This window comes from Idiotropiscis lumnitzeri, chromosome 4 (assembly GCF_059441095.1).
Source record: "Idiotropiscis lumnitzeri isolate Australia: NSW breed Sydney's pygmy pipehorse chromosome 4, RoL_Ilum_1.0, whole genome shotgun sequence".
Taxonomy (NCBI): domain Eukaryota; kingdom Metazoa; phylum Chordata; class Actinopteri; order Syngnathiformes; family Syngnathidae; genus Idiotropiscis; species Idiotropiscis lumnitzeri.
The window spans coordinates 30,402,721-30,427,947 of NC_142394.1; the positions used below are offsets into that span (position 1 = coordinate 30,402,721).

A 25,227-nucleotide genomic window follows, 5' to 3' on the forward strand; every position below is an offset into this window, starting at 1 on the left:
TTGGGCTCATTCCCATGTTTGATGGTGACGTGTTGTGGGGCTTTGCATACAAATGCAAGCGTGTGTGTGTGCGTGTGTGGGTGCGTGGGGGTGCGTGCGTGTGTTTTCTGGTATCCCGATTTGATCTGCATTATCAGGGTGAGAAAAACACACAAGTGCGCTTACTTGCGTCGTGGGAATTTGCCCCACCGTGGACAAATGTCGCTATTATCACGTCTGCGGTGGCGCTGTGCACCTGCGTTTCTGCGCGAGAAACACCCTTACATTATTGATACGCGTGTGTAAACCAGGTTGTGTGTGTGTGTGTGTGTGTGTGTGTGTGCAGGCATGCCTGTCTCGAGCAGTACTTACTCATGACATAAGGAGGTACAGGCGTCACCATGGTAACAGTTGTGAGCCTTGCTGTGAGCTCTTGCTGCAGCAGGTGAAAGGTTAACGTGGCGAGCCTGCGACCATGAGTGCGCGCGTTCGAATCCTCGACTCATCACTGGACTGAACTAGAAAACATGCAGCTGAGCCTGGGAGGCCCGCGTACTTTTTGTTCGACTTTTAGAACTAAGTTGTCTATTTTCTAAGATCTAAAAAGCTTTAACGTTGTCAATCACTAAAGTTGTTTCAAAAACATGTGCTTAAAGGCATTTAAACGAAGTCAAGTTTGGGAGTTTTCATTTTTCAAAATGTTGACACCATTTTGTCCCTTTATTTTTTTTTTCAACAAATGAATATCGTCTTCAAATATCGTCATCGGCCTCCATGACTTCCAATAATCGGTATCGGCCCTGAAAAAAAAGCATATCGGTCTATCGCTAATTAAGAATCAGTTTGTCTTTGTTTTTTGCGTCTTGGTGTTGGTGGAGGTCGTTTTGGCAACATCGTCTGATTTACGCTGAACTTTTCAAAAAGAAATAAAAGTTGGCCTGACTGAGCAAAGTCAACTGGTGGAAGCTAATTGACCTTCCCAAGTCGTCGGTATTCCGTGTCGGTGCGTGCCGTTAATAAGCCGCAAAGACAGCAAGCAGATGTTGATGTCTTCTTTTGATCTGACACGACTTCGTTGTTCCCGGGCGCGCACACCGTCTGAGGTGGCGACGTTTGCATGCGGCGGGTCAGCGTCAAACGGTGAGCAGGAGATGAAATCCGTGCGAAAAAGATGAAGAAGAAGCGCCTCAAAAGGTACAACAAGCGAAGTGGGAACGCTTCAAAGAAAAGCGGGCCGATGTTCTTTAAGAGAGCGAGAGGCAGACAGATGGAGACGACGATGCGACTCCTCCTCGTCACGTGCTTTAATAAGTGCGAGTACATGAGCGGGACGCGGCTTCGGTGACACGCAGGAAGTGTAAATATTCACGAGCGACGTCTGACAGCCGTCCGCGACTTGAGCTCAAAACGCAAGAACACGTTGGCCCGGGCCACTTCAGCCTTCTGTTGCTTTGCTGCGCCGCAAAAATTGCCGCTGCATATTAAATCGGCGATCCGTTCACGGTACCAATGGAGGTGCGCCGATCGCCCACATTTTCACAAGTTCTAAAATCGCCTCTTCATTTAGGTTTTCACATTTTAATGTTTGAAAGAAAAAATGTCCCCCGAATATCAATCCGACTTTGTCGAGGAATGTTCTTATGCTTCCAGTTGGAGACGGAGGGAGTGAGTGGGAAAACAAAAACAACTGTACTTTCCAGTGTCCTTTCGATGTTTGTATGTCGGGGAGTAGCACAACCCGGAATATACCGAGACGACTCGTGTTGTTTTCGCTCTTGTCCTGCCGACGACCGTGACAAGGTGTCGAGCTGTGACACATCTGGCGCGCTGCGGCGACGTGATTGGACTGCAGCCATCGAATACATGGCCCGCTTCATGTTCTTGTGATCGATCATGTGACGTCGTCGGACCTCCAGGCACAGACGATGCCGTGAGGGGGTCTGCGTTGATTAGTGCAGCGGTTCTTAATGTGGCTTGGGAGGGGGCGCATTGCATTTAAAAAAAATTTTTTTTGGAATCATTTCGAGCTCGTGTTTGCAGTGCAACTGACTCGGTAACATTTTTCCTCATTTCGGACTGCGGTCAAACACGAGCGTTTGTGGTCATGTCTCCTTCGATGAGAACAGTGACGACAACGTTTGACCTTTTGTTCCTCTCACGTGGGAATAAATGTGATCTTTCCCAGCCGCAAAATGTTGATTGCATCTTCTCGCGCACCACGTCACGAGAGCTCATCGAATTACACGTCAGAGTTCGAAGTTCTCGCTGCTGACTGTGAGCCAGAAAGAGCGGCGCAATCTTCTTGAAAGCGTTTTTCATCCTGCGCGTGTGACTTTTTGATTTCGACATCTCTGAGCCGCAGCGGCACTAAAGTCACTCCAACGTGTTCACGGGCCGTGAAGAGTCCTGACGTGTGGCTTCGACGCGTCGATTGGGTCCGATGTGGAAGCAGACGCTGCTTTTGATTTATTTATCTTTATCTTTTTATTACCTCATTATGGTAAAAATAGATTGGAGAGAAGGCGACCGTTATGCAAGAGTTGCGTTTGCCACGTTAGGATGGAAAATATTCGAGGAAACTCTTGCGATGGTGCAACGTGATTCCAGGACGGATGGTGACGGTTACAATCTTATCTGATTGTCTTGAAGCCAATAATCGTATTCCACACAGTCGATGCCGGTTAAAATCGAACACCGATTTTTCCGATTGTGATGTGAGATCGAAGCAGCATGTTGCGGCCGCCTCGAGCCTCATTCATAAAAATTGTTGGGCCGGACTAAAATCAACATCCAGCCTTTGTTAATCGAACCCTTTTTTAAAATTTGTGACCCCGACCTCGACCCCAAAAATGGGACGGACTACCCACCTCTGCGCGTTTATGGGAATGTTTATCCGGCTAATAAGAATTCGATGCAATGTAAAAAAAATAAAAAATCCCATCTTGACGGTGTATCGATGCTTTTGTCGTCACTTTGCTTTTGGGCTTCGGACCACAGAGACAAACCCTCTCAGGTTAGCTTAGCGCTTGTTAGCTGATTTGACGGAACACAGATGGATTTAAAAGTTGATCGAAGCAAAACAAAAAAAACAAACTTTGTACGGGCAGCCAACCTGGAGTCAATTATCTTCAACGAAAAAAGTGAAACCTTCGCGAAGGTTAACGCGACGACATTAGCGCATACACTCCGATATGTTTTTAAAAAAGTGAATTTGAGGCTCCGTCATGAGCTTTGGATCACTTGTGGTGGAGACAAAACGCTATGTTTGTGTTCTCCATTTTTTATTCTGATCAGATTTGTCTTTTTTTGGACTATGACGCGCAAGTAGTAACACTTTTTTAATTTTTTAAAAAAATTTTTTATGGAAAGCGTGCACTCCATTAAAGTCGACGCCTCGAATCTGAATCATCGGCCGTTTATCTCCCAGTTGCGAATGACGTCCTTGCTCGAAAACTCGTTAAAGAGGCAAAGTGATGAGTGGCCTTTTAATCACGGCCACAATTGATCCCAACCTTTTATCACCAAAAGATTTCATATCTCACATTTTTATGGCTTTTAAGCCGCACAACATCATTTCATATCACTGACCAAGTGTCATTGGAACCGCCTTTTTTTTTTCTGAGGGTGTGTGTGTGTTTTTCATTAACTTTGTCGTATTCGACTCTTCATTCAGGGTCATCCTCCTCTTTGTGTCTCGTTATTTTCGCGCGGAAACTGCAGAAATGTCTTTTCGCGTCCTCGTTTTTTTTTGGGGGGGGGACACAGAAGTTATGATTGTGTCCTTAAAGACATTCAACGGCAAAGCCTTTGACCAAGACCTCTGGGATATTGATTTCCCTACTCGGGCTTAAATTAAATGCCACGGTGCAGCTCACTGTGATGGACTACTTGAGGGGGGAGCGGGGGATTAAAAAAAAAAAAAAGCAGCTCTGACAAACAAGCCGCCGAGTGCATTTGCTTCCAACATCAGCGCATCGCCTCCTCGACTCCGCCCCCTCAGTGACGTCATGAACAGCAGCGGCATCAATGTTTACGTTCAAGACGCAGCTCCGTTTTAAGCGTCCTTTATTTCCTGCCACTTCCTTTCATGATCCAAAGTTGCACAAGTTGAAGCAAGCCTCTACGCTGGTTTCCATGGCGACGCCTTCACGCTTTGTGAGGCTCACTCGACTCATTGACTGCGCCGGAAAGGAGCATCGGCGCGAGCACAATGAAACGCACGAGTATCGGAGACGCTCACGGCAAAAGAAAAATGGAAGCGTTATCGCGGAAAGCGTCCGTAAAAAGGCTAAACCGAATGTCGATCACGATTGCCGCCGTTCAAAAAATTGGATTTCTTTGGAAAATGCATCGAAACAAGACGACAAGGTATTCCCGCCATTTTGGACAACAAAGTTGTCGAACCAAACTTTTTTTTTTTTTTCCCGATTTTACCGGGATGAGCAGCTGGTGCAAACGTCTCGCACGTAAACCGACGGCGCCTTTCTTTCAATTGGATTAGAGGAAACTTTATTGATCCCCGAGGAACAAATGGGCTGTTGAGGGAGGTGCAGTAATTTAATTTAGGGGGGGCGAGTGGTGGGGGGGGGTTGCAAAAAAAAAAAAAAAAACTGGTATGAAGCACTCAAACAGAATATAAAATGATCAATAAAGATGAGAGCTCTCAGTTTGGAGCATCTTTATTGTTCCGCGCAACTTCGGACTGCTTTAGCGCTCGTCTCCAGCTCATTTCCAAGCGCATTAGGAATGCAGATAAATAAATAAATAAATCCTCGCTCGTATAAGTTAAGTGCGCTGCGGATGATGACGTCTTTCTTGCCGATGGCCAATAATTAATAGAAAGAGGTAATTAAGCAAATAGGTTTTCACGGCTTTCAAGTGGACGGGCCGAAATGTGCGAGATGTCCTTGACGTTGGCGTTCTGCCTGGATGGAGACGAGCTAAAACGGAAGGATGGCGTTCTCCATGCGGTGCCAGACAATTTGCAGCGACGAAATGTCTTCAATCATCTCGGAGCCAAATTGTCGGAGCGTTGGTGTTGTGAGCCGTCGTGTGCAAACTTGGTGTGCTGATTGGCGAACGTGTTTGGAGGCTCTTTTTTTGATATTTTGTTCTGACAAAGTGGTCATATTAAACTTGGCAGATTACAATTATACGTCATTTATTGCGTGACTCTCAGTGCCTCTGAAAACGAAAACGTTGCGGTTTGTGTGCGAACGGCACTTATACGCGCGGCAATCCGTCGTCGGTCGTCGTGAAGTCGGTCCACGACGTCTGTTTGGTGTCGCCCGCCACGTCGGAAAGTCAGAGTCGTCGTTTGGGGCGTCGGGGGGGGGAGCGTGTTTGTCTGATTCAACATGTCCAATTGGGTCGGGCTGTTGGGAAAAATGAGCCCTGTGATTGGCTGTCAGCTGACAAATATAACATCTGGCCCGACAGAAGAGTGCGAAGACAAAGTAATCGATTTCATTCACGAAAGACCGCCATAATTCAACATCACCGTCAAAGGCTACTTATTGACTAGCGCCACCGGTGGCACGGAGTGGTACTACTTCTCCTGCATGCGCAGAAGGTCGGGTGTCGTTGGTATCTCCGTCGTTTAAGACAGACTGTTCTTCCGTCATTTTCCGGTCCGACGTGCCGACTTTAAGTCCGGCGCGACAGTCAGTCACGTACCGCTAATATTAAATATTAAATCCACCAGCTAGCAAATTTGAAGACTTTTTTGCAACGCCCCAGTGAGGATTCGACACAAGCGCTTGTGCCCAAGAAGAAACCGAAGGGTGCATTTCGCACGCAAGACCTGAAGTTCAGCACCGGCTCATCCTCGGCGCGTTGGCAACGTCCGCAAGAGATTGAGCGACACGTACCGAGCGAGGCGACAGCCCGTGAAGTGGAAATGAAGCCCAAGCTCAGCGCCATCGACCCGTTTGGCTTTCCAAGCTTGAGCAAATCGCGTTGGATCAGAAGCAAAAAGATTGCCACGTCGCTGACGAGTCCCAACGCGGGCCCGACGGCGCTAAGCTCGGCCGAGCGTCCTTTTTGCTGATCCGCTGCGGAGCGACTTGATTTTTATTTTACAAGCCGCTCCCGGAGATCCCGCGGCTGCGTCGTAATGAGTGTCAGTCTGCCTTGTAAACTTAACGAGCTCACCGCGTTCATCGACTCACTAACCTCTCACTTTTACACCTGTCGCCTTTGCGGTCGTCAGTTCGTGGAAAAAAAAAAAAAAGATTCACTTCCCCCTCCTGATATCGCAACGATCACCTTGCGATTGTCGAATCCGTCACTACTCGGCAGCAGTGGCGGCTCGTGCATTTCACACGAAAGCCTTCAGTCAAGTCCGAATTTGTCCGACTTGAATCAATCCCCCTCATCATTTATGACACCACGGCTGGACAAATAATATTCAGAAAGACACTTACGCACTACTGAGCGAGTGTTGGACGACATAGCTTCTCTCGAATGTCCGTCTTGAAAATGTGTGATTTAATCTGCAATTAAATCCACACTTTTCCCTCCTTCGGCCATTGTGGTTAAAAAAAAAAGCAAGAATATATTTCGCATTTTCGAATGGTCGCCATTTATGACTTTCAGGTGTGTTGATTCCAATCCAATCACATGACGGGTTCGTCACGGTCAACGCCAGAAGGCCTCACTGTCATCAACTCGTGATCTGATTGGCTATTGCAACTGTCGCTCAAATCTGACTTTGACAGAAGAGACACCCGCACGATTGTGTCTGAAGGCCTCGGACAAAGAGTGCGTGCTACTTGTATTATGAAATCTGCCTGGCAACACGAGCAATCTGAATTCTGATTGGATAAAAACTCTCACTAAAAGTTCAACTTGAGGATAAAATGTGACATCCATGTGAAGAATATGATCAGGATTTCTTGATGTTCGGCCTGCAGAGGAGGCCTTGAAGGTCTTGACCGCCCGCCACTGCTAGGCAACTACGAGACACAAACGCACCCGAATAGCGCGCAACTTTGCTACGTACGCCATTCGAAGCGTTTCCGAATCAATGTTTATCGAAGAACAGGACAAAATGGGATGCTGATCTTATCGTGTGCACATTGTAACAAACAAAGATGTTCTGACCAACCAAAATGCTCAAAGGCTGACAAAAGGACAGATTTAAAATCAGTCCTGGCAAAATTGGTGTCATGAATTGTGTTTTTTGTTGGAGGTTTTGATTTCTTTTTGTCACGTTTACGCAGTGTCACTTTTCTTGTCATCTTCAGTCTCGACACAGCGATCCGACGTCGGCCTTGAAGTCGGCCCGCCGGACCGGAAACTGACGGAAGCACACACCGCAAAAGCCGACGGCGACGCCAACGACACCGGACCTTCTGCGCATACGTGAGTCGGAGTACCTCTCCATGCCACCGGTGGCGCTAGTCAATGCGTCGCCTTCGACGGTGATCTTCAATAACGACCATCTTTCGTGAATGAGATCGATTACTTCGTCTTTGAGACGAGACGTGAAAATGAGCAAAGTTTATTTAGCTCTTGAGAAATCGCTTCAATTTTCAACGTTTTTCCGCTTTTGTTACTTCCCGTTCTTGTCCAGTGAGTGCGCTGATTTGTTAGCTAACAGCCAATCACAGTGATCATTTAACCCACGCTTAGCAAACTACGGCCCGGGGGCCACATGCGGCCCGCCAAACGTTTTAAAACTTGAAAAAAATTAAATGAATGTGCCTTTTTAATGTTTTATTTTCTAAATATTGTGTATTTTCATAGACATATATATTGTTGTTCACTTTTATTCAAAATTAAATATTTAAAGTGAGGTGACCAAAACACTCCATCCATCTGCTCCTGTCAAATTTTAGAACCCATTGTGACCCGCCAATCCAAAAGTTTGCCCACCCCTGATTTAACCCAACAGCCCGACCCGATTGGTCGTGTTGAAACGGACAAAGACACGCCCCCCCCCCAAAACGTCCCAACAATGCCTCCGACTTTTTGACGGCCGACTTCGGATCGGTCTGTTGAGGCCTTTAGGTTTTTTTGTCCACCAATCGACTCCCCTCAGCCGCTCGAGTCTCGTCCAGATGTTTTTCTCGTTGTCTCCTCACTTTGTTTGAATTTAGTTCAGTGCTTTTTTTTTTTTTTTCCAGACTGTGTCATATCATTCCCGTCGGTGAATTTATCGCCATTTTCGGTTTGCCACTTTGCGTCTTGTTTTTGGTGTCGGAATGTAGATCAGCGTTTGGGATGATGTTGAAGCCATAACGACGAAGATTGTGTTTCGTGCCTTATGGTCCGTTTTCACACTCATGACACAATCTGCCGTGACATGAACGCAATGGCGTTGAAGCTTTCGAGCAACAACACGACAGATTGCGCGGCCGTGCCGGCTGCGCAGGAAACGGCCCAACGGTCACCGTCGCTCGCAGGTCGTCCCGCGTTTGCTGTGGAAATCGCAAGCAAACGATGGCCTCGGCTGCGACGCAGATTTACTCCCGTGAATCATCCGCTGGAGCGAGCTCGCGTCATTTCAAGCCTTGCTTAACAAACATCGCGCTTTTTGAAAAGTCGGGAAATTGTGAACGCAAAAGCACAATTGGGCCAGCTTATTTATTTCTGAGCCGGCAGAACCCAGTCAGGGCCGTTGTGTTCCAGCCAAGCAAAAAAAAAAGAAAAAAGCAGCGGCGCTGAAGCCTTCTGAGTTCACCAGTCGATGATGAAATGAGTTTGAGGTTTTTTTTGTCCCTCGCGCCCTTGAGGCTAACACTCTCATTGATCCCTCTTGAGGAAATGGCAGCGCGCCAGCGTCGTAAAGCATGAAATGCAGCAAGCGCCCCCTGGGGGTCGCACGTTATGTTAACGACGTGCAACCCGCCGATGCTTTGTACCTACTTGAAAAACGCCACTTCGATTATTGCACGAAGCAGCTCGTTCTGATACCCTCGGCCATTTTTTTTTTTTTTTATGGTTTTCCGTAACTCATGACCCAATTCTGCATGAGTCATGGTGACACTTTTTCACTTTTAGTGACTCACTTTGCAGGTGGTCAAAGGTTGCTCATCACACTTATCCAAAATTCTCCGTAACCTCGTCCGTGACGTGATTTCATTGTAACGAAGCATCGGAGCTTCAGCGATTTTTTTTTTTTTTTTTTTTTGTATTTATTTTTTTGCAGCTTCGCAGCCTTCTCACTATGAAATTTGACTTTGATGGTCCTCGCGGAGGCGGTGCAGCGTGAGCGTGACATCGCTGATAGAGCGGCATCGCTTGATTACAGAAGTCCATTAGCTGCAGGACTGAGGAACCGCCGCAGAAGCCAAAAAGCCATAAACCCCGCCCCCCCATAAAGCTCCCTATGAAAAAGCTAATTGTTCCCAATCAAGATTGGCCAAAACTCATATTTTTGAGTCCAAGGGGAACGTGACAGCTCATTAATTGTGGTGGCCAGCCGGTGGTGACGTTGTGACGCACGTAAACCGCGCTTCTTCTCCACGCCTAACGATGACGCCTGGCATCCTGATGTCCACCATATTTCCTGCTTCCAAATTGAATTAGCTAATGCTTCCCGACCGTGGTCGCGGAAGGGGGAGTCAAATTGGAGTGAGGGAGGCGGCGGCGCCATTAAAGCAGCTTAACCTCCATCTGAACCTGTTTGCTATCAACATGGTGACGGTACGCGCTGCAGCTACCTTCTGCCACGGGCGAGAATGTTAAAAGACGAAGAAGCAGGAAATGAAAGCGCCCGTGAGGACGTTGACAGGCAGACAACATTGGGGACCGAAGTCCAGGAAAAAGAGGAGGAAATGAGGTCAGAGCAAAAGTGATAGACCGATGATCGGCCGGGCCGATTATCGGAGCTGATATTTGGCATTTTGCCGATTATCGGCATCTGCCTTTTTTTTTTTTTAAACTTTCAAGGCCGATAAATTTAAAGCTGGTTTATTTTGGCTCGCTTCAGCACACATCTCTCTTTCTGCGCTGTGCTGGTAGCCCCGCCTGCAGAAGCAGATTGGCCCGCCCACAGCACCGTCCGATTGGTTCCGTGTGCAGTGGGTAGCAGCCAATCAGCACTAAGCTGCCTGTTTGCTTTTTCACGTCGAGTCACACGCATTACGGGAAATGCAAGCGAACGAATCTAATTTGCCGAAATTTGAATAAATGTCAGTCGACTACAACTCACAACTAAAAGAAAACGATTTGCCGTTGTCAACTTTCAAGCGGTGTTTGTTTTCATTGAATATAAGAAATTCAGCAGAAGCTGGGAGCTCCTTGCACTTTTTGTTAGACTTCTAAAACAAAATTGACTATTTTTTTTAAGATCTAAAAAAGCTTAAACATGTAAAACACTAAAGTTGTTTCATAAATGGGCTTCAAGACATTTAAACTAAGTCAAGTTTTGGAGTTTTTATTTTTCAAAATGTTGACACCATTTTGCCCCTTTTTTTAACAAATGAATATCGGCTTCAAATATCGGTATCGGTCCTGAGAAACGCATATCGGTCGATCACTCGTTGGCACACGAGGGAGAGAGGAGACGTTGGGTGAGGATTAAGGTGAGGGTAACCCTCACATGAAGTCGAGTCAAAATTGAAAATAAAAGAGGCCGCGAGAAGCAGTCATGGAAGAGGAAGACGCGAGGGAAATGTGGACTGTTCTGCCGCACAAAACAAAACTCGCTCTCTCTCTCTGAGAAATAACAAAACGCAAGAGTGGAGGAGGAAGAAAGTGAGCGAGAGAGGAAAGAAGGGAGGAGAGAGCCTTCAAAACAAGATCCTCACCCACCGGGGTCAGAAACGAGCGCCATCGCACACCGAAAAAAAGCAAACAAAGGATTTGAAACTTTGGGCCGAGCTGCACCGAGCCAAAAAAAAAAAGTCGATATTAAATTGGAACCAATTTCGTGTGCACGCGCCAAAAAAACCACAAAAAAAACCCACTGGGTTTCATGTATGCAGCACAGCAGGCCACACTCCCGAAACAGGAAGTAACACACTCTGGATTTGTATTTCAGATCGTCAGTTTCTTCAATCAGGTCGAATCTTGATGATAAGAAAAAAAGGGTGGCAGCATTTTCTGGATCATGACGACCTACAAAAACCTTTGCGGAAAAAAGTAGGAGACGCTCATTATTTGTGGGCTGGTAATTAAAAGATGATTAGCAGGTTTGAAAAATGTCGGCAACATTGCGCATAAATACTGCTGACGAGACTATTTCTATCTAGGCCGTCCTTTCTCTCGGAGGGCTTTGCTTTTCCAAAATCAAAGTGGGATCTTTAACATAAAAAAAACAGGATCTTCTAGTCTCACAATTGACTTCCTAAAATCCTTTTCTAACGACACATTTTAGGCGGTCCACATGCTCGAGCTGCTGCGCATGCGTGTTAAGAGCAGGTGGAGGTGATTGTTTTGTTGGGGGGGGGGGGGGGGTGAGGGCTGACTCAGGGTTTCATGTGCAGCCAAGACGGCCGTTCTGCAGCGCCATCCATCATCTCCGTGTGCGTTTGCTTCCCTCGTGCACAAGCGCTGACACGCGCGCCCATGTCAACTGCAGTGGCGCGCACCACCGCCATCTCGCGCGCAAAGCCCACATAGAACCACGCAAACTCTGCAGCCCCCCCCCCCCCATTACTCAATAGCGTGGGGGCGTGGAGGTGGTGCGTGAATCCCCCCCCCCCACCCCTCGCGCGCCTCTGCACTGAACCCAAACAGTTTCTCACATGCGCGAGGTCTGTTGCTCGTTGAAAAGCGCGAGCACGCGTCAGGCTGCTTCCGTCCGCGTTGGCTTTACGAAGGCGGACCGTTAATTAATCAATTTGGGACGCTGACAGGTGCTAGCAAGAGTCAAGGTGTCTTACCTGTTTGCGAGAGGGATGTAAATATCCTCCAAATTAGTCCCTTCGGGTACGTGGCGCCTCACGTGCGTCGCTTTGCTTCCTTCCCTCAAGAATTGTGATGTCTGTCCGTACGTGTCTGCTTCCCGTTGGATCTCCTTCCACCCCCCTCCTCCCTCTCCTTCCTCCCTCCTCTACCTCTGGCTTTCCGCGGGATCAGCTCGTCCGGGCAGCGCCGCCTGGACGGGGACGGAGCGGTGCTCGGTGCTGGGGACTCGGCCGCGGCCGTCGCTCGGCGCGTGCCATCCTTTCTGTGCGGGGAGCAGGCGAGGCGTTGGTGCGCGCATGCGTGTGTCGGGAAGCGGCGCGCGGCAGCTACAGGTGATGACGGAACATTCCCGGTATTCCAAAGAGAACGTCTGTGCTGCTGCCGCTGCGCTTCGGAGTGATGCTGCTGTGAGCGAGTCCGCGCCAATCGGGCGGGTGCTGCATTTCGCCCCCCGCCCCCCTTCGTCCCCCTCTCATTGCCTCACACGCACACGCACACGCTCACACGCGCACACACTCTTAATTCTGATTCAACACTAGCTTTCCTTACTTTCTTTTTTGCTTCGGCGTAATTAGGTGACCAATGTCAGATGTTGATTGGCAATTTTAAAGGGGAAGTCAAGTCAAAAACGTCCTTGGCAATAATACCGTATGTTCTCTGGCACCTCTTCAGTTTAAACTAGTGATGGACGGATATTTTTTTTTTCCAAGGCTGATACCGATTATTAGTCGTCAAGGGGCCGATAATCGATATTTGAAGCCGATATTCTTCTGTTGTAAAAATGGGTAAAATGGTATCAGAATTGTGAAAAATAGAAACTCCAAAACCCTTTAAAGACACAAAACAACTTTAGTGATTTACAACATGCTTTTTTAGGTCTTAGAAAATAGACAACTTAATTTTAAAAGTTGTTGTTATGAAATGCAATCTTTCAGTCAGGATGTGTGCGGATGCTTTTTCTCAACAAATCTGCAGCCTTTGACATTACCATCATTGCTCAAGCGTGATAAAATGTTGCTCCGTCGATCTCATATAAAGTAAACCACGGCAGCGGTCCCGAGAGGGAGACCGTCTTTGTTGTCTTTCAGTTCGCTTCATTGAGGAGAAACGTGCACGGGACTCTGTACGAAAATGTCAACACGCTTCAAATTTCAAATGATTTGTTTTGATTTATTTATTTATTTATTTATTAATTAATTATTATTATTTGGTTGTGACGCTGGTCCAAAAAAAAAAAAAACTACGCGACCGCTCTACAGTTCTGAAGGGATATCAATGATGTCATCGATTAGTCGACTTCGGCTGAACTTTTTTTTTTTTTCACGTTATAATCAACTCCATAAAATTTCGTCGTTCAACTCCTAAAGCACGGCGAGATTATTCTTATGTAAAATGCGGGTCTTGACTAAGGAAAGCCTGGGAAACACGAGTCTGTAGCACAAGAAAAAGCGTTTCCAACTATTTACACTCGCTTTGAGTGCACGTTGTCCCCTTGCTCTGTGCAAAATGAGAATAAACAAGCACGTGTGCACATGTATTATGGATGCTTTGTCATTTGAACACCTGGTCCCTGTGTGTGCACTAAAAAAAAAAGATATTGGTATCTTTTCATGGTGTTTGTCGCCCTCTGCTGGCGACTTTGCGTCGGTATGAAGCAAGAGTGACACGCATACATTGAATTAATATTTTAGCTGGCAACGCGAAACCAAACAATCGACCAAAAGCAAATATAAGATGAGGGAATAGTTGCTCAGCTCAGGATGTATGACAACAAAAGGATTGAACATTTGCTCACTCGGCATCAAAAACTGACTTGTTTGTGTCCTGCCGTTGCTGAAAGTACCCCAAAATTGGGGCTCAACGATTTCTCGTTTTAGGACCGAAATCGTGAATCCCAGACGACACGATTTCCAGATTGTCAAAGCTTCATTTTTTAAAATTTATTATTTTTTGTTTTTATTTTTTTCACAAAGCAGGTCACACTAATCGGCGCCAGACTGATAAAAAAAAAAAGCGTTGAGCTGTCGTCCTGTAGTTCCTGAAGTAATGTTCTTTTGAGGCTGCTTGAATGCTAGGTGCTAAGCTAGCTTGCGCCGCAGTAGCACAGACTTTATTTGTGCTATATGCAAGTCACAGCAGCAGCAACGAACTGCGTGAAGCGGATCATCTCCTCCGTGGTGACAAATAAACGACCTCGCTCGCAAGTTGCGTTTTAACCGAGGAGGCAAACGGGGAGTCGCTAAACGTGCTAATCGCTAAAGTGAAATAGATCGTCGGGAATGACCCAAAACAAGTGCTTAGGTGTATGGTCGTCTTTTAATACAAGTCTCGTTAGAACCACGTGAAGTCGGACAGTCAGCAGCTACGTACAAAAAATGTTTTATATCAATCAATTCGTATCGAGACAAAATAAGACGACGGCTACATTAGCAATTTAGCAGACGCTCTCAGAGCGGAACGCGGAAGCGGCTGACGTCCTCACGACGAAGAGGTTCGATGTCAAACGTATATTAAATATTTAGAATCTCATCAATAATTTTGGCATCACTGAGTACTAAATTATAAGATAGACGCAATAACAGGTCTCAAAATCATGTTTTGAATTAATTTAGCTTTGCTCAGGGACAACAATTTTATTGACATATAATTTGAAATTTATGTATTAAATGTCAAATATTTTGGGGTTTGAAAATGTATTTTCATCAACACAGTTATACATGTATACAAAATTGTTTAAAAATTAGAGAAAAAAACTGCCCCCCCCCCTCACCAAACTTTAGAGTCCGTGCATTATTACAGAATTCGCTTTTATTGTTTTTATTGCTATAATGACATTTTCCGTCCTGTTTGTAAATGTCTCTGGACATTGTGAAAAAATTCGCAAACGAATCTGTCGAAAAGAAATGACAATCCTATTTTCTCCTGAAAGCGTTCAGCCCAACCCAAAATGGAAACCGATTTGCATCCACTCGGCTGTGCGCCGCTTCCTGAAACGTGCGATCGCTGAGAATCGGCGATTGTGGCTCGAGTTACTGTTTGGACAGCGAAGACTTGATGCAAAACGCCGCCGGAGTGGATCTCACTTGCCTCCCAATCGCATTTGAAACGTTTGACGTGCTGCAGGTGAGGTGAGTGCCCTTTGTCGTTTTTTTTTTTTTAAAGGAACAGTCAGAAATATTTTAGTGAGATGAATGTTGTGGTAAAAATGTAGACTGAAAAAAAAAAGAACATTTTGCCATTTTTTCCTAAAAAGTGGATGTTACCTCGGCAAAGGAGAAGCGCTCGCTGTCGTGTGTACGCCATCTTAATTGACCAATCCTGCGAGACGTTGACCGGCCTGTCCCGTCTGTCCTCTTGCAGATGTCCAACAACTCGACTGACCCCTTCGATTGCTTCCTTGTTAAAAACTTGGCCGGCATTTTCACGTGGTTCAACATCGTCTCCATCCTCACACTTCCCGTCTTCCTCCTCGTCCTGTGCGCGGCGTGCTGTCAGATGGCGCGGCATCGCCGCACCTTCAGTCATTCCGACGTGTTCACGTTCCACCTGGCCGCCATGGAGGTGATCGGCGTGCTGGCCTCCATCGTGCGCATTTACGGCTTCTTCGCGGACAAACGCAAAGTCATCATTCAGGGCTTCGCCATGTTTTACTTCCTGTGGTACGGCGAGGTGCTCTTTCAGACGCTGACCTGCGTGGATCGCTATCTGGCTGTGGTCTATCCCATCGCCTACCTGAGGCTGAGGCGGGGGCGGGCCTTGCGAGTCCGGAGCGTGGTTATCGCAAGCGTTTGGATGATCTCTATCCTGGCCAGCGTTTTATCAACAAAGTTGCATTTTCACATCATGGAAATCACCTTCCAGACCGTGATCTTAGTTGCCGTCATCTTCTGCAGCCTTTCAGCGCTCCGCGCTCTCATCGGAAACGGGCCGGGCTCACGGAACGTCTGCAAGATCAACCAGAATAAGCGGAGGGCCTTCCAAACCATCCTGATTATCATGGCGTTGTTGTTGCTGAGGTACATTTGGAGTCTGATGAACTCCACGCAGTCGCTCTTTCGCCCGACCAATCACGTTTTTTGTTTGCTTGTGATGCTCGAGTTTGTGCTTTGGGTCCCCGCCACTTTGGTGTTGCCCCTCCTCTTTCTGCGCAAGCGCCGGCGTGCTCTCGTCGCAGCACTCGATGAGTCTTTTTTCTTGCCCCTCAGTCAACTTTGGTAATTTCTGTCAAGAATGTGGAAAATATGAATGTGCAATAAATGCAACTCTCTTGCCTTGTCAAATCTGTTCTCACGATTGGAGGTAAAACTCTGATGGCATTGGAAGTGCCTAAAAAAAAACATTTATGTTCTTTTAGTTTGAAGTTGGCAAATGTTCAGACTTGGAACATAAATGGTCTTTCAAGAAAATTGCATCAATCGTCGTAATATGTGACAGGAGTCAAATTTACGGGTGTGTTTATGCAAATGTGATGGGCACACCTGTGTTGACAGCTGGGTCTGTGTAAAAAAACCACAAAAAAAAAACTCCACCAAGGATACGCTTTTGATTGATTGAGATCTCAAAGAAGAACATGAACGGCAAATTCGATTTTCCTCATTCACGGCTTCTAAGAACGATTCACGGCTAAGGAAAAAATAATTGTGTTCAAAAAAGTCATCTTAAGAAAAAAGAAAAAACAGGAAAGGTAATTTTTTGGCGGTTGTCATCGCTGAACTGTAAAGTCTTTTTTAGGCAGTCAGTTTCAAAGGTCCGCAAATCTCCGGGAAGTTTTTTTGATGGCATAAAAACTCGAGTCGATGTCTTCTCAGGTCTCTGTCGTCCCGATCAATCGCAGTTTTCATCGCTTGCCAGAACGGTTCTCGCTTGACTTTGAAACTGTTGTGACCAGAATCTCCATTTTGGGGATGAGATCCTCCCCCGAGCGGAGGCGTTCAAGTCTGTTGGGGTTTTGTTCATGAGACCACCGTGGGAAATTAACGGGCGGATTGGTCATCGGCGTGGCGAAAAAAGGCAATGCTCTCGATTTTGTGGCGGATCGCACCCTCGCCGGTGGTCACAAGCAGTCGGAGATTTTCCAAAGAACAGAATTTTTTTTTTTGCAGGGAGTCCGTGCTCTCACTTGGAGATTTAGAGCAGAGGTCTTCAATCCTGTTCCTGGAGGGCCGCTGTCGTGCTTTGTTTTCCGTCTCTCCTCTCATGCGTCACACCGGATTCAAACGATCACCATCCTGATCGAGCTTCTGCCGACCTTGCTGATCATTTGAATCAGGTGTGTTGGAACAGGCTGGCAGGACACCGCCCCCCCGAGGGGAACAGGATTGCGAACCCCTGGTTTCGAGGCTCGGTCATCTGGAGGGTGGCGCTGCTCTGCCACGTTGACGAGAGCCACATGAAATATCTCGAGCATCGGTCGAAGATGCCTCCTGTGCCACCTCGGGGATGTCGCAGGACAGACCCAGGACAAGAGAGACCACAACCAGGAGAGACGGTTGAGGTCCTCGTCTCCTCGTCCAGGTGGACGCCGGGCTGCGGGAAGTCTGCTTGTCTCGACTAAGTTTGCTGCCCTCGCAACTCGACCCGGAAGAGAGAAAAAAAAATGGCGGATTTCAAATGATTTCAAATCGATGGAATTCGCCGCCTCTGCAGTCGTCCACTGCAAGTCACGATTTACAAGTGCACGCCTTTAAATTTTAAATTTCATTGACGCCAACTAAAAGTCCGTGTGAGGCAAGTCTGTTTTCTTGTCCTTGTGAGGACATCTCAAAGAGCATTTTGCTCGGCTGCAGGGGGGCGGAGGGAGAAGAAAACAAACGAGAAGACTGGGAGGAGAGTTGGGCAGGAATGTTGTCGTTGTTTTGGAAGGAGGCGGAGTCAGCGGTGGGAAGGGGAAGGCCTCAGGAGAAGGAGGTGTGACTCACTCACTCGCCAGAGCGGCTCCCTCGCCGACATGCCGCAGAGGAGCGACACCTGATTAAGGGCCGAGCCCAGGATGAGCGGAGCCGACGAGGTCGTTTGCCGAGGTTGGCTCCGAAAATCACCGCCGGAGAAAAAGCTTCGCCGTTATGTGAGTGCCGGCCGGAAAAACACTTTTGTTTCCTTCGACTTTGTTTCCTCCCAGTGAGGAATCTGCAAACTTTCAGTTTTACGTTCGCATCCAAACTTGACTAATCTGATCACGCTGCGATGATAAGAAGGAACTTTACACTCGCACACACACCCCCCCCCCACACACACACACACACACTGCATACCTGGCATACTTGTCCAGTGAGTTGCGTTAATCTTCATCCATGGTGTGACCACACGTAACACTTTTGTTTTTTTTTGTTTTTTTTAATGGATGCAAAAGGCAAGCGGGCGACCAATCACTCGGATAAATGATTTAAAAAATTGTTCACTGGAGGCTCAAAATCATCCCTCAGTGGGAATGCTTGTTTGTCGACATCTGCTCTGCGATTGGCCGGCCAAACCAGTCCAGGGTGCCCCCGAAGATCGGTTCGAGCTCATCCCAGACCCAAACAAACGGAGACGCGATAACTGTCGGCTGACGAGCCACTCGAAGTCGGGCCTGACAACGTCACGTTCTGAGAAAGAAGCGGCTTTGTTTGTGTGGTCATCACGCTTTGTGGACAGCTGTGTGTCCATTGTCAACACACACACACACACACACACACTGCGAGAGCCTTGTGACTGCAGCAGCACAAATGTGTGTTCATGTGAAAATTTGGGCTAAAGTTCGAGCGGCGCACTTCATCACACGCTCCCTCTGTGTGCGTGTGATGTAATCCGTTCTAATCGCTCTCAGCTGGGCCTTCTTGAAACATTTGGAAAGACTCGCTTCCAAACAAAATGGAAAGGAACGCACGCATGAAATCCCTGCCGTGGTTGGGAAACGAGGAAGTCACGTGACCGCGCTGGTGAGATGCGACCGGACGACGACGAGCAGACGTCCAAATAAGCAAAAGCGGAAGGCGGGAAGGCGCTCGTTCAAAGTTTGGCGTCGGTTTTCGGTTTGGGGGGGGCGGCGGGGAAGGAAGTGCTCTTTTGGACGCATTGTGTCCACTTCCTGTCGGAAGTAGGTGGGGGTCAAGAGCGAAAACAAATGGAAGAGGAAGGAGGAATTTGAGAAAGTTGGATGCTCGCATCGCTCTGGCAAAATTCGGCGACGCGGCGAGCGTGAAGCCGAGCTCACTTCCTGTCCGGCGACTTTGTCTTCCTGTCTGGTTTTTGTTCCACATGACAGTGAAGCCTCGCACGGTGTAGCGGTCGTGGGTTTGATTCCCGCTGTGTGGAGTTTGCATGTTCTCCATGCCTGCGTGGCTTTTCTCCGGGTACTGCGCTTTCCTCCCACATCATTGAAAGCAATTTGTCGCCGTGTCCTCCTGCAGGCGTGGAAGAGGCGCTGGTTCGTGTTGCGTAGCGGCCGGCTGAGCGGCGAGCCCGACGTTCTGCAGTATTTCAAAAACCCGCATTCCAGACGGCCCATCGGAACCATTAACTTGAACCTGTGTGAGCAGGTACATGATGCGCGCACACACACACACGCACACGCGATACAGGAGAGACGGTTGAGGTCGTCGTCTCCTCGTCCAGGTGGACGCCGGGCTGTCGTTCACCAAGAAGGAATTGGAGAAGAGCTTCGTGTTTGACCTGAAGACGGAGGAGCGGACGTGGTACCTGGTGGCCGAGTCGGAGGACGACATGAACCGCTGGGTGGCGTCCATCTGCCTGCTGTGTGGCTTCAACCCAACGGAACTCGGTCAGTTTGAAGTTTTGGGGTAAAATGGACAAACCGCTTCGCCGTGAAGATGAATTTCTGGGTGTTTCAATGTCTCGTTGGCCCGTCGCTTGTTTTTAAAATGAGTTCAATTGGAAAAGTCTTTAGGAAGCTGATCTTTTGGTTTGGGGGAGAATTAACGGCTTTTTAGACGTTTGGGAGCCTGCGTGAGCCCAGGCTTAATGTATTTTTGTTAATCAATGACTGCATTCTAAACTTTGGAGATATTAAAATGCCAATTGGACATAATTTGAGCTTGGTGTTTCGGCATTTGTGTGCAACATTAAATCACAGCGATATAACGTGGCCTGGATGGTTAAAATAAATGACCGTATTCCGGACTATAAGCCGCTACTTTTTTTCCTTGATTCGGAACCATAAGTCTAATAAAAGGGTGCAGCTTTTTTGGTGGATTTTTCTTTCGCCACTAGGGGCGCTCTATAGTTCAGAAAATAAATATTCTTTTTTTCTCTCTTGGGTCTGCTCTGTTTTAATGAGCAAACTTGTTGCCGTGTGAAAAGGCACCGTTTCTGCACCTTTACGTGCATTCAAAGTACAAAATCGTTCTGTACATGCAGTAAACAATTATTTTTGAAGACATCGAAAACTGCGGTTTATAGTCTGGTGCGGCTTTTAGATCTTTTTTTTTCTCTCCCCCAAAAAGAGTTGCTGCGGCTCATATACGGGTCTGCCTTATAGTCCGGAATTATGGTACAATTCTAAACAAATTAATTTTCTCTCAGAACAAGTTCCATTTTCCGGGTGTGTGATGCAGTTATGTGACGAGCGCGTCCAATCCAGTCGCTTTAATGCCGACGCGGTTGTCCCGAGGCGAGCGTGACTCGAGCAGGAAAATGTTTGGCGCAGCAGTTGACGGTCAGGGCCGTCGAGTGAGCGAACGGAGCAAAGTACTCGATTAAGGGACGGACTTGGCCGGGTCGATGGCGAGCGAGGAGCTAATCCAAGACCGGAGACCGCACCGAGCGGAACCGAACCTTTACGGCTCCGCTTGGGTGCTCGGAGGCGTTTTGGTTTTCGTCAATATTCTCCGTCCAACTTTCTCGCAGTCCGTTCACTCGTCCAAACTATTTCCTTTCCAACTCTTTGACTTTTCATCTGGATCTGACCTGAACTGCTGGATTATGACTTAATGAGGATTTTGTCTATTCTTGCAAAATGATCATATGGCGCCAATTTAATCCCGTGGTGACCAATTTTTATTCTCCACTGCTCGAGCTCAAAATCAGGATCATATTTGTTTGTGCATATTTGGCACTTAAAACACTCGCGCATGATCGCGTTCGTGTTGCAATAATGGATTGAGTGGAACGATGCAGTGTTGGGTAGCTCAAGAATTTTATATATATTTTTTTTAATTAGTGTCTAACAAGAACAAAAAAAAAACGTTTAAATAAATGAAAAAAAAGTAAATAAAAAATGATGAGAATGGGGGGGGGGTTGTTATCTTTCTGCATCATTCGCTACCAGCCAAGTAAAAAAAAAAATAAAATGGAAAATTTGACGTCTTTTGCCGTCAATGGCTTGATCAGACTTCTTGAATTTTGATTTTTTTTTCTATTTTCAAAAAGGACAGAACATCATCAAATTGCATTTTTGTTTTAATTGCTTGTGCAAAAGTAGTGATTTTGAAGATGCCAAGATTCTGCCTGACGGCCACCTTCGTCCGTTTTGTGACATTTTTATTTAATATTTGTCTTGGCTAAAGAAAAGTTTCTCCGTTCTGAATCTTGATTGTCAAATTGTTTGCACTTGCAGCTCCTGACAGCCCTCCCGTTGCCATGGGAACAGCGTCCGCCACGCCCTCTCACGAGCCAGTAAGATCGCGCCCCCTGGAGGCTGACAGCGGTCATGCGCAGGACGATTACCTGTGGCTGGCGCAATGCCAGACTCGTGTCAGGTAAAACAGCTGCAAGCCCCATGTTCCATGCGCTGCCGTTGCCATGACGACAGTCATGTCAGGGTTCCTGCTTTCCCCACGTTGGTTGTGACCATTCTGGGCGCTTGTTGGCTTCTCTCCCGCAGGCCGACCGAAGGTTCCTCCCCCTCCCTGGGAAGCGACTATGGTGACCTCCTCCTCCCCCCTGCCTCTTCCACCTCCTCATCTTCTTCCTCCTCGCCATCCGCTCTCCCCATCAGCCTCCCCGCTCCTTCCTCCAGCTCGCGGACGGCGCCGTGGACGGCCGCCCCACTGACGGGCGCCCTCAGCCAATCGCTGGACTCCAGTGTGACTCCTTTCCTCCACAGAGGAGGTGGCAAGCCTCGATGTCACCCCTCCCCTCATCCCAGGAAGCACTCTCTGGATTTGCACCTGCGCCCCGTGGCGATCCCCCTCGGTGACGCCGCTCGCTCCGGCGGCTATCAGGTCCCCCGCTCGGCATCCGGACCTCAACCGGTCGCTTCTCTGCGCCCGTCGTCCACGCCCAGCGTGACGCCCCTCAGCCAGTCAGAGCGCTGCGCCTCCACGCCAGCCGCGCCGCCGCCACGCCCACCCAAGCCAGTGGCCATCGCAGCACAGGGAGAAAGTCCAACCGGAGGGAACTCGCCTGGACGCTCGCTCTCAGGTCAGGTGTTCCAAAACTCTGACGTTATTATTTAATTAATAATGAAATTGCGATTTTTTTTTTCTTCCTCAATATTGCGATTAGGATTTAATATTTGATTATTTTTTTCAAGGTCCTCTTCCCGTGGATTTTTTTTTTACAAACAAGTAATAAGTAAATCTGCATTGCAATAAACTTTCAGTTTTTTATACATACAGGTAGGGCTGCTCAATTATGATAAAAAAAAAGTTATTTTACTAATTAGTGAAATCACAATTATTCAAACATTTTTTTATGATACAAAACAAAAAAATAAATTTAAAAAAAAGAATTTTTTTTTGTATGGTTTCCTTGTATAAACAAAACTAGTGCATTGGCGTTGTCTTGCTATATGCTTATAAATTGCCATAGAATTGTTGTAACAACTAAATAAACTATTTCAATAGAACACCCAAAGTTTGAACTCAAGTATGCTCGTGATAGTTTTAGACATTGCAAAATGAGCACTATTTTAACAATCTTTTCTATGAAATAATATATACTGTAAATAATAATCATTTTTATGATTCTGACAGTTTTGTAATCTTTGAGTGAATTTCAAGTAACTGCACAGTCCGACATCCCGTAAATGTTTTAGTCCTACGGGTTTTGCGAACGCTCCAATCGAGGCAAATGAATCTATCGGACTTGAAAAACAGTCAAAGACAAAATGACAACACTTGCAAGGAGATATTTCCCACAAGTCACTCCAAACTCTCATATGAAAGTGATGCGGCCAACCACAACTCACCTACTGATGTTAATCAATAGGCCACGCCCCTTAAGCACAGTCATTTCACTTTGTCAAACCATATTCTCGCTTTTATGACTTTTGTTTGTACGCCTACTCGTTCAGCGCCAGCCCACTTAAAATGGATCCTTGACATCATTGCCGTGGTCTCGACTTTTTCCTGTTATTTTTTTTTCTTCAGGCTGCGAATCGCTGCGTGCCGCTCGCTCGCTTTCTGACCGAGCCAGCATGTTTGACTTCAGCGACAGCTTCAACAGCTACTTTGTGAGTTTTGAGGCAACAGAAATTTTTACCATCAGCAGACTGACTGCTGCTCTATAAAACGGATGCTTTATTCATTTGATTGTTCTTAATATTATTACTAAAAGCCAGTCTGCTGTTCGTTGTCAGTTCAATAAAGGCATGGTACCGTTGGGCAGCGTTTGCTCCGAAGACGACGATGTGGACCAAAATTACGTTCCCATGAGCGCCGCCACCACGGAGCCGCCGCTCGCGTCACGGTTCGTTTTATCAACACGCTCAAGTCTCACGATGGTCTCCAAGTCACCACCATCATATTTTCATCCTTCCAGACCCTCGTCCGTTCATCGCTGGGAGGCCAACTACGTCCCCATGAGCCCCGTCGTCGCTCGCCCGCCCGCCTCAGCAGACGCGACGTCGTTCGGGAGGCAGGTGCCACCGCCCGCTCACACGGGCTTCCTTAACGCCGCCGTGACGCCCGTCACGCCCCCTGCCCCTCCCCTGCGCAGGACTGTGGCCGGTGGAGGGGAGCGAGGGGCCGTACCGCCTCCCATCCACCGCGATCTCAAACCGCGGCGCAGCGGTGAGGGCGCAAACTTGTCAAAATGTCACCCAATAACATCATTGGGATCATTTTTTTCGTCTGTGCGTTCCGCAGGGAAGCCAGCTCCTCTGAACCTCCCTCCAGTGCAGCAAGAATGGCAGGAAGTCCCGCCTCCTGTGCGCTCACCTGTCACTCGAACATTTACCAGAGAGTATGTGTGCGTCGTGTGCGGTCCAAAACCACCAAAAGCCGACATGAATTGTTTAATAGGAAGCTGAAACACAACAAAACACATTAAGTTCGCCATCTGGTGGCATCTTAAGGTATTACAGCGAACTCACTGTACTATTAGCAGTTTTATTCGTGTGTCTCAGCCCATCCGGTCGCCATTCAGCCAGGCCGACCTCCTCTCATAGTTCGTCTCCCTCCTCCGACTCGGATGATCCCGATGACAACTACGTTGCCATGACAACCGCCTGTCTCAGCTTCAGCGCGGGAGAGCCTGTAAATAACGCTTTGCTCTGTCTCCTCTTCGTAAATTATTTCTCCCCTCTTTTTCATTTCTATCTTTTTCCTGTGTGTGCGCGCGCAGTCTCTGAGGCTCATGCTTCACCGAGCGTCCGAGGGCGGGGCCAGCAGCCCGTTGACCCGGCGAGCCAGAGGCAACAAACAGGTGGAGTACCTGGACCTTGACCTCCACTCGGGGCGATCGACACCAACAAGACAGGTAACAGTGCTCCCAGATGTAGGTTGGGGGGGGATCACTTGGAATTTAATATCATCCCATTTTGATGTTATCATGAAAAAAATGGGAGGTTATTAGAGTTCATCCCAACATTTGTTGCAGAAACGTTGCCCGGACGACGGCAGTGGCGACAAGCCGGCCGAGGGCGTGCTCGAGCGCACCCGTGGTGAGCGGGTGCGCGTGGACTACGTGGTGGTGGACCCCAAGAGGACCAAGGCCCTGAGGAGCACCAGGGAGGCGTGGCATGATGGCAGGATGTCCACGGAGAAGTGCAAAGAACACAGCTGAGAATCCCAAAAAAAAAAAAATGAGTGGCAAGACGTCAATCAGGCGTCTTCAATCCTGTTCCGCAAGCGCTGGTGTCCTTGCTGTTTTTCATCCCTCCCTAGGAGTGTTGCACAGGACAAGGAACAGGATTGAGGAACCGTGCAATAGATGATGAAGAAAAAGTCTTTCGGATCACAGAAAATGATTTTGTCACAGTGCACGCGATCTAATGTGCGACTTGATGCAAACAAAACGGTCGCCAGTTAATCACAGGACGCGTTGACAACTACTACTTCCCTGAATTTAACTTTTTAATCTGTCATTAATTCTTGGCATGACCAAGGCAATCTTTTTTTAATTTATTATTTTGTATTTGAATAAAACAATGAAAATGTGAACATCTCAAGTTTGTTTCGTGCACGGCCGGAAAGCCCAACATTTTGTAGCACTCGCCTTCGACCAAAT

General features: G+C 47.5%; 3 protein-coding genes across 6 annotated transcripts in view; 2 read left to right on the forward strand and 1 right to left on the reverse strand.

The window, feature by feature from the left end:
- trpc5a (transient receptor potential cation channel, subfamily C, member 5a) overlaps nt 1–12,269 on the reverse strand; it is a 36,478-nt gene extending 24,209 nt beyond the window's left edge. For both annotated transcript variants that reach the window (XM_088294776.1, XM_088294775.1), the window contains exon 1: nt 11,814–12,269. The gene's annotated coding sequence lies outside the window, so the exon portion shown is untranslated. The remainder of the gene's footprint in view (nt 1–11,813) is intronic.
- Nucleotides 7,226–16,095, forward strand: LOC148339161 (uncharacterized). Of its 2 annotated transcripts, none has more exons than XM_088294780.1 (2): nt 7,226–7,344; nt 15,199–16,095. In XM_088294780.1, the coding sequence occupies exon 2, from the start codon at nt 15,199–15,201 to the stop codon at nt 16,054–16,056; it is 858 nt and encodes a 285-aa protein (XP_088150906.1). In that variant the 5' UTR covers nt 7,226–7,344; the 3' UTR covers nt 16,057–16,095. The 2 variants fall into 2 exon arrangements, with proteins under 2 accessions (XP_088150906.1, XP_088150907.1); XM_088294781.1 differs by lacking the exon at nt 7,226–7,344 and adding an exon at nt 14,908–14,966.
- LOC148339160 (GRB2-associated-binding protein 1-like) lies at nt 7,226–25,160 on the forward strand. 2 transcript variants are annotated; one of them, XM_088294777.1, is made up of 13 exons: nt 7,226–7,344; nt 17,701–17,902; nt 19,227–19,355; nt 19,432–19,597; nt 21,392–21,533; nt 21,659–22,197; nt 23,148–23,230; nt 23,357–23,466; nt 23,539–23,789; nt 23,865–23,961; nt 24,125–24,254; nt 24,343–24,477; nt 24,598–25,160. In XM_088294777.1, exons 2-13 carry the CDS (start codon nt 17,828–17,830, stop codon nt 24,781–24,783), a joined length of 2,043 nt encoding a protein of 680 aa, XP_088150903.1. In that variant the 5' UTR covers nt 7,226–7,344; nt 17,701–17,827; the 3' UTR covers nt 24,784–25,160. The 2 variants fall into 2 exon arrangements, with proteins under 2 accessions (XP_088150903.1, XP_088150904.1); XM_088294778.1 differs by having other exon boundaries at nt 17,704–17,902.
- Nucleotides 25,161–25,227: the final 67 nt, after the last annotated feature.

What these genes read in the sequence shown, in the direction of transcription:
- LOC148339161 (XM_088294780.1), top strand. Translation starts at nt 15,199, where the DNA reads ATGTCCAACAACTCGACTGACCCCTTCGATTGCTTCCTTGTTAAAAAC.
- LOC148339160 (XM_088294777.1), top strand. Translation starts at nt 17,828, where the DNA reads ATGAGCGGAGCCGACGAGGTCGTTTGCCGAGGTTGGCTCCGAAAATCA. An exon ending in AGAAAAAGCTTCGCCGTTAT is followed by an intron (nt 17,903 to 19,226) that starts GTGAGTGCCGGC and finishes GTCCTCCTGCAG; the next exon opens with GCGTGGAAGAGGCGCTGGTT. An exon ending in GCTTCAGCGCGGGAGAGCCT is followed by an intron (nt 24,255 to 24,342) that starts GTAAATAACGCT and finishes GTGCGCGCGCAG; the next exon opens with TCTCTGAGGCTCATGCTTCA.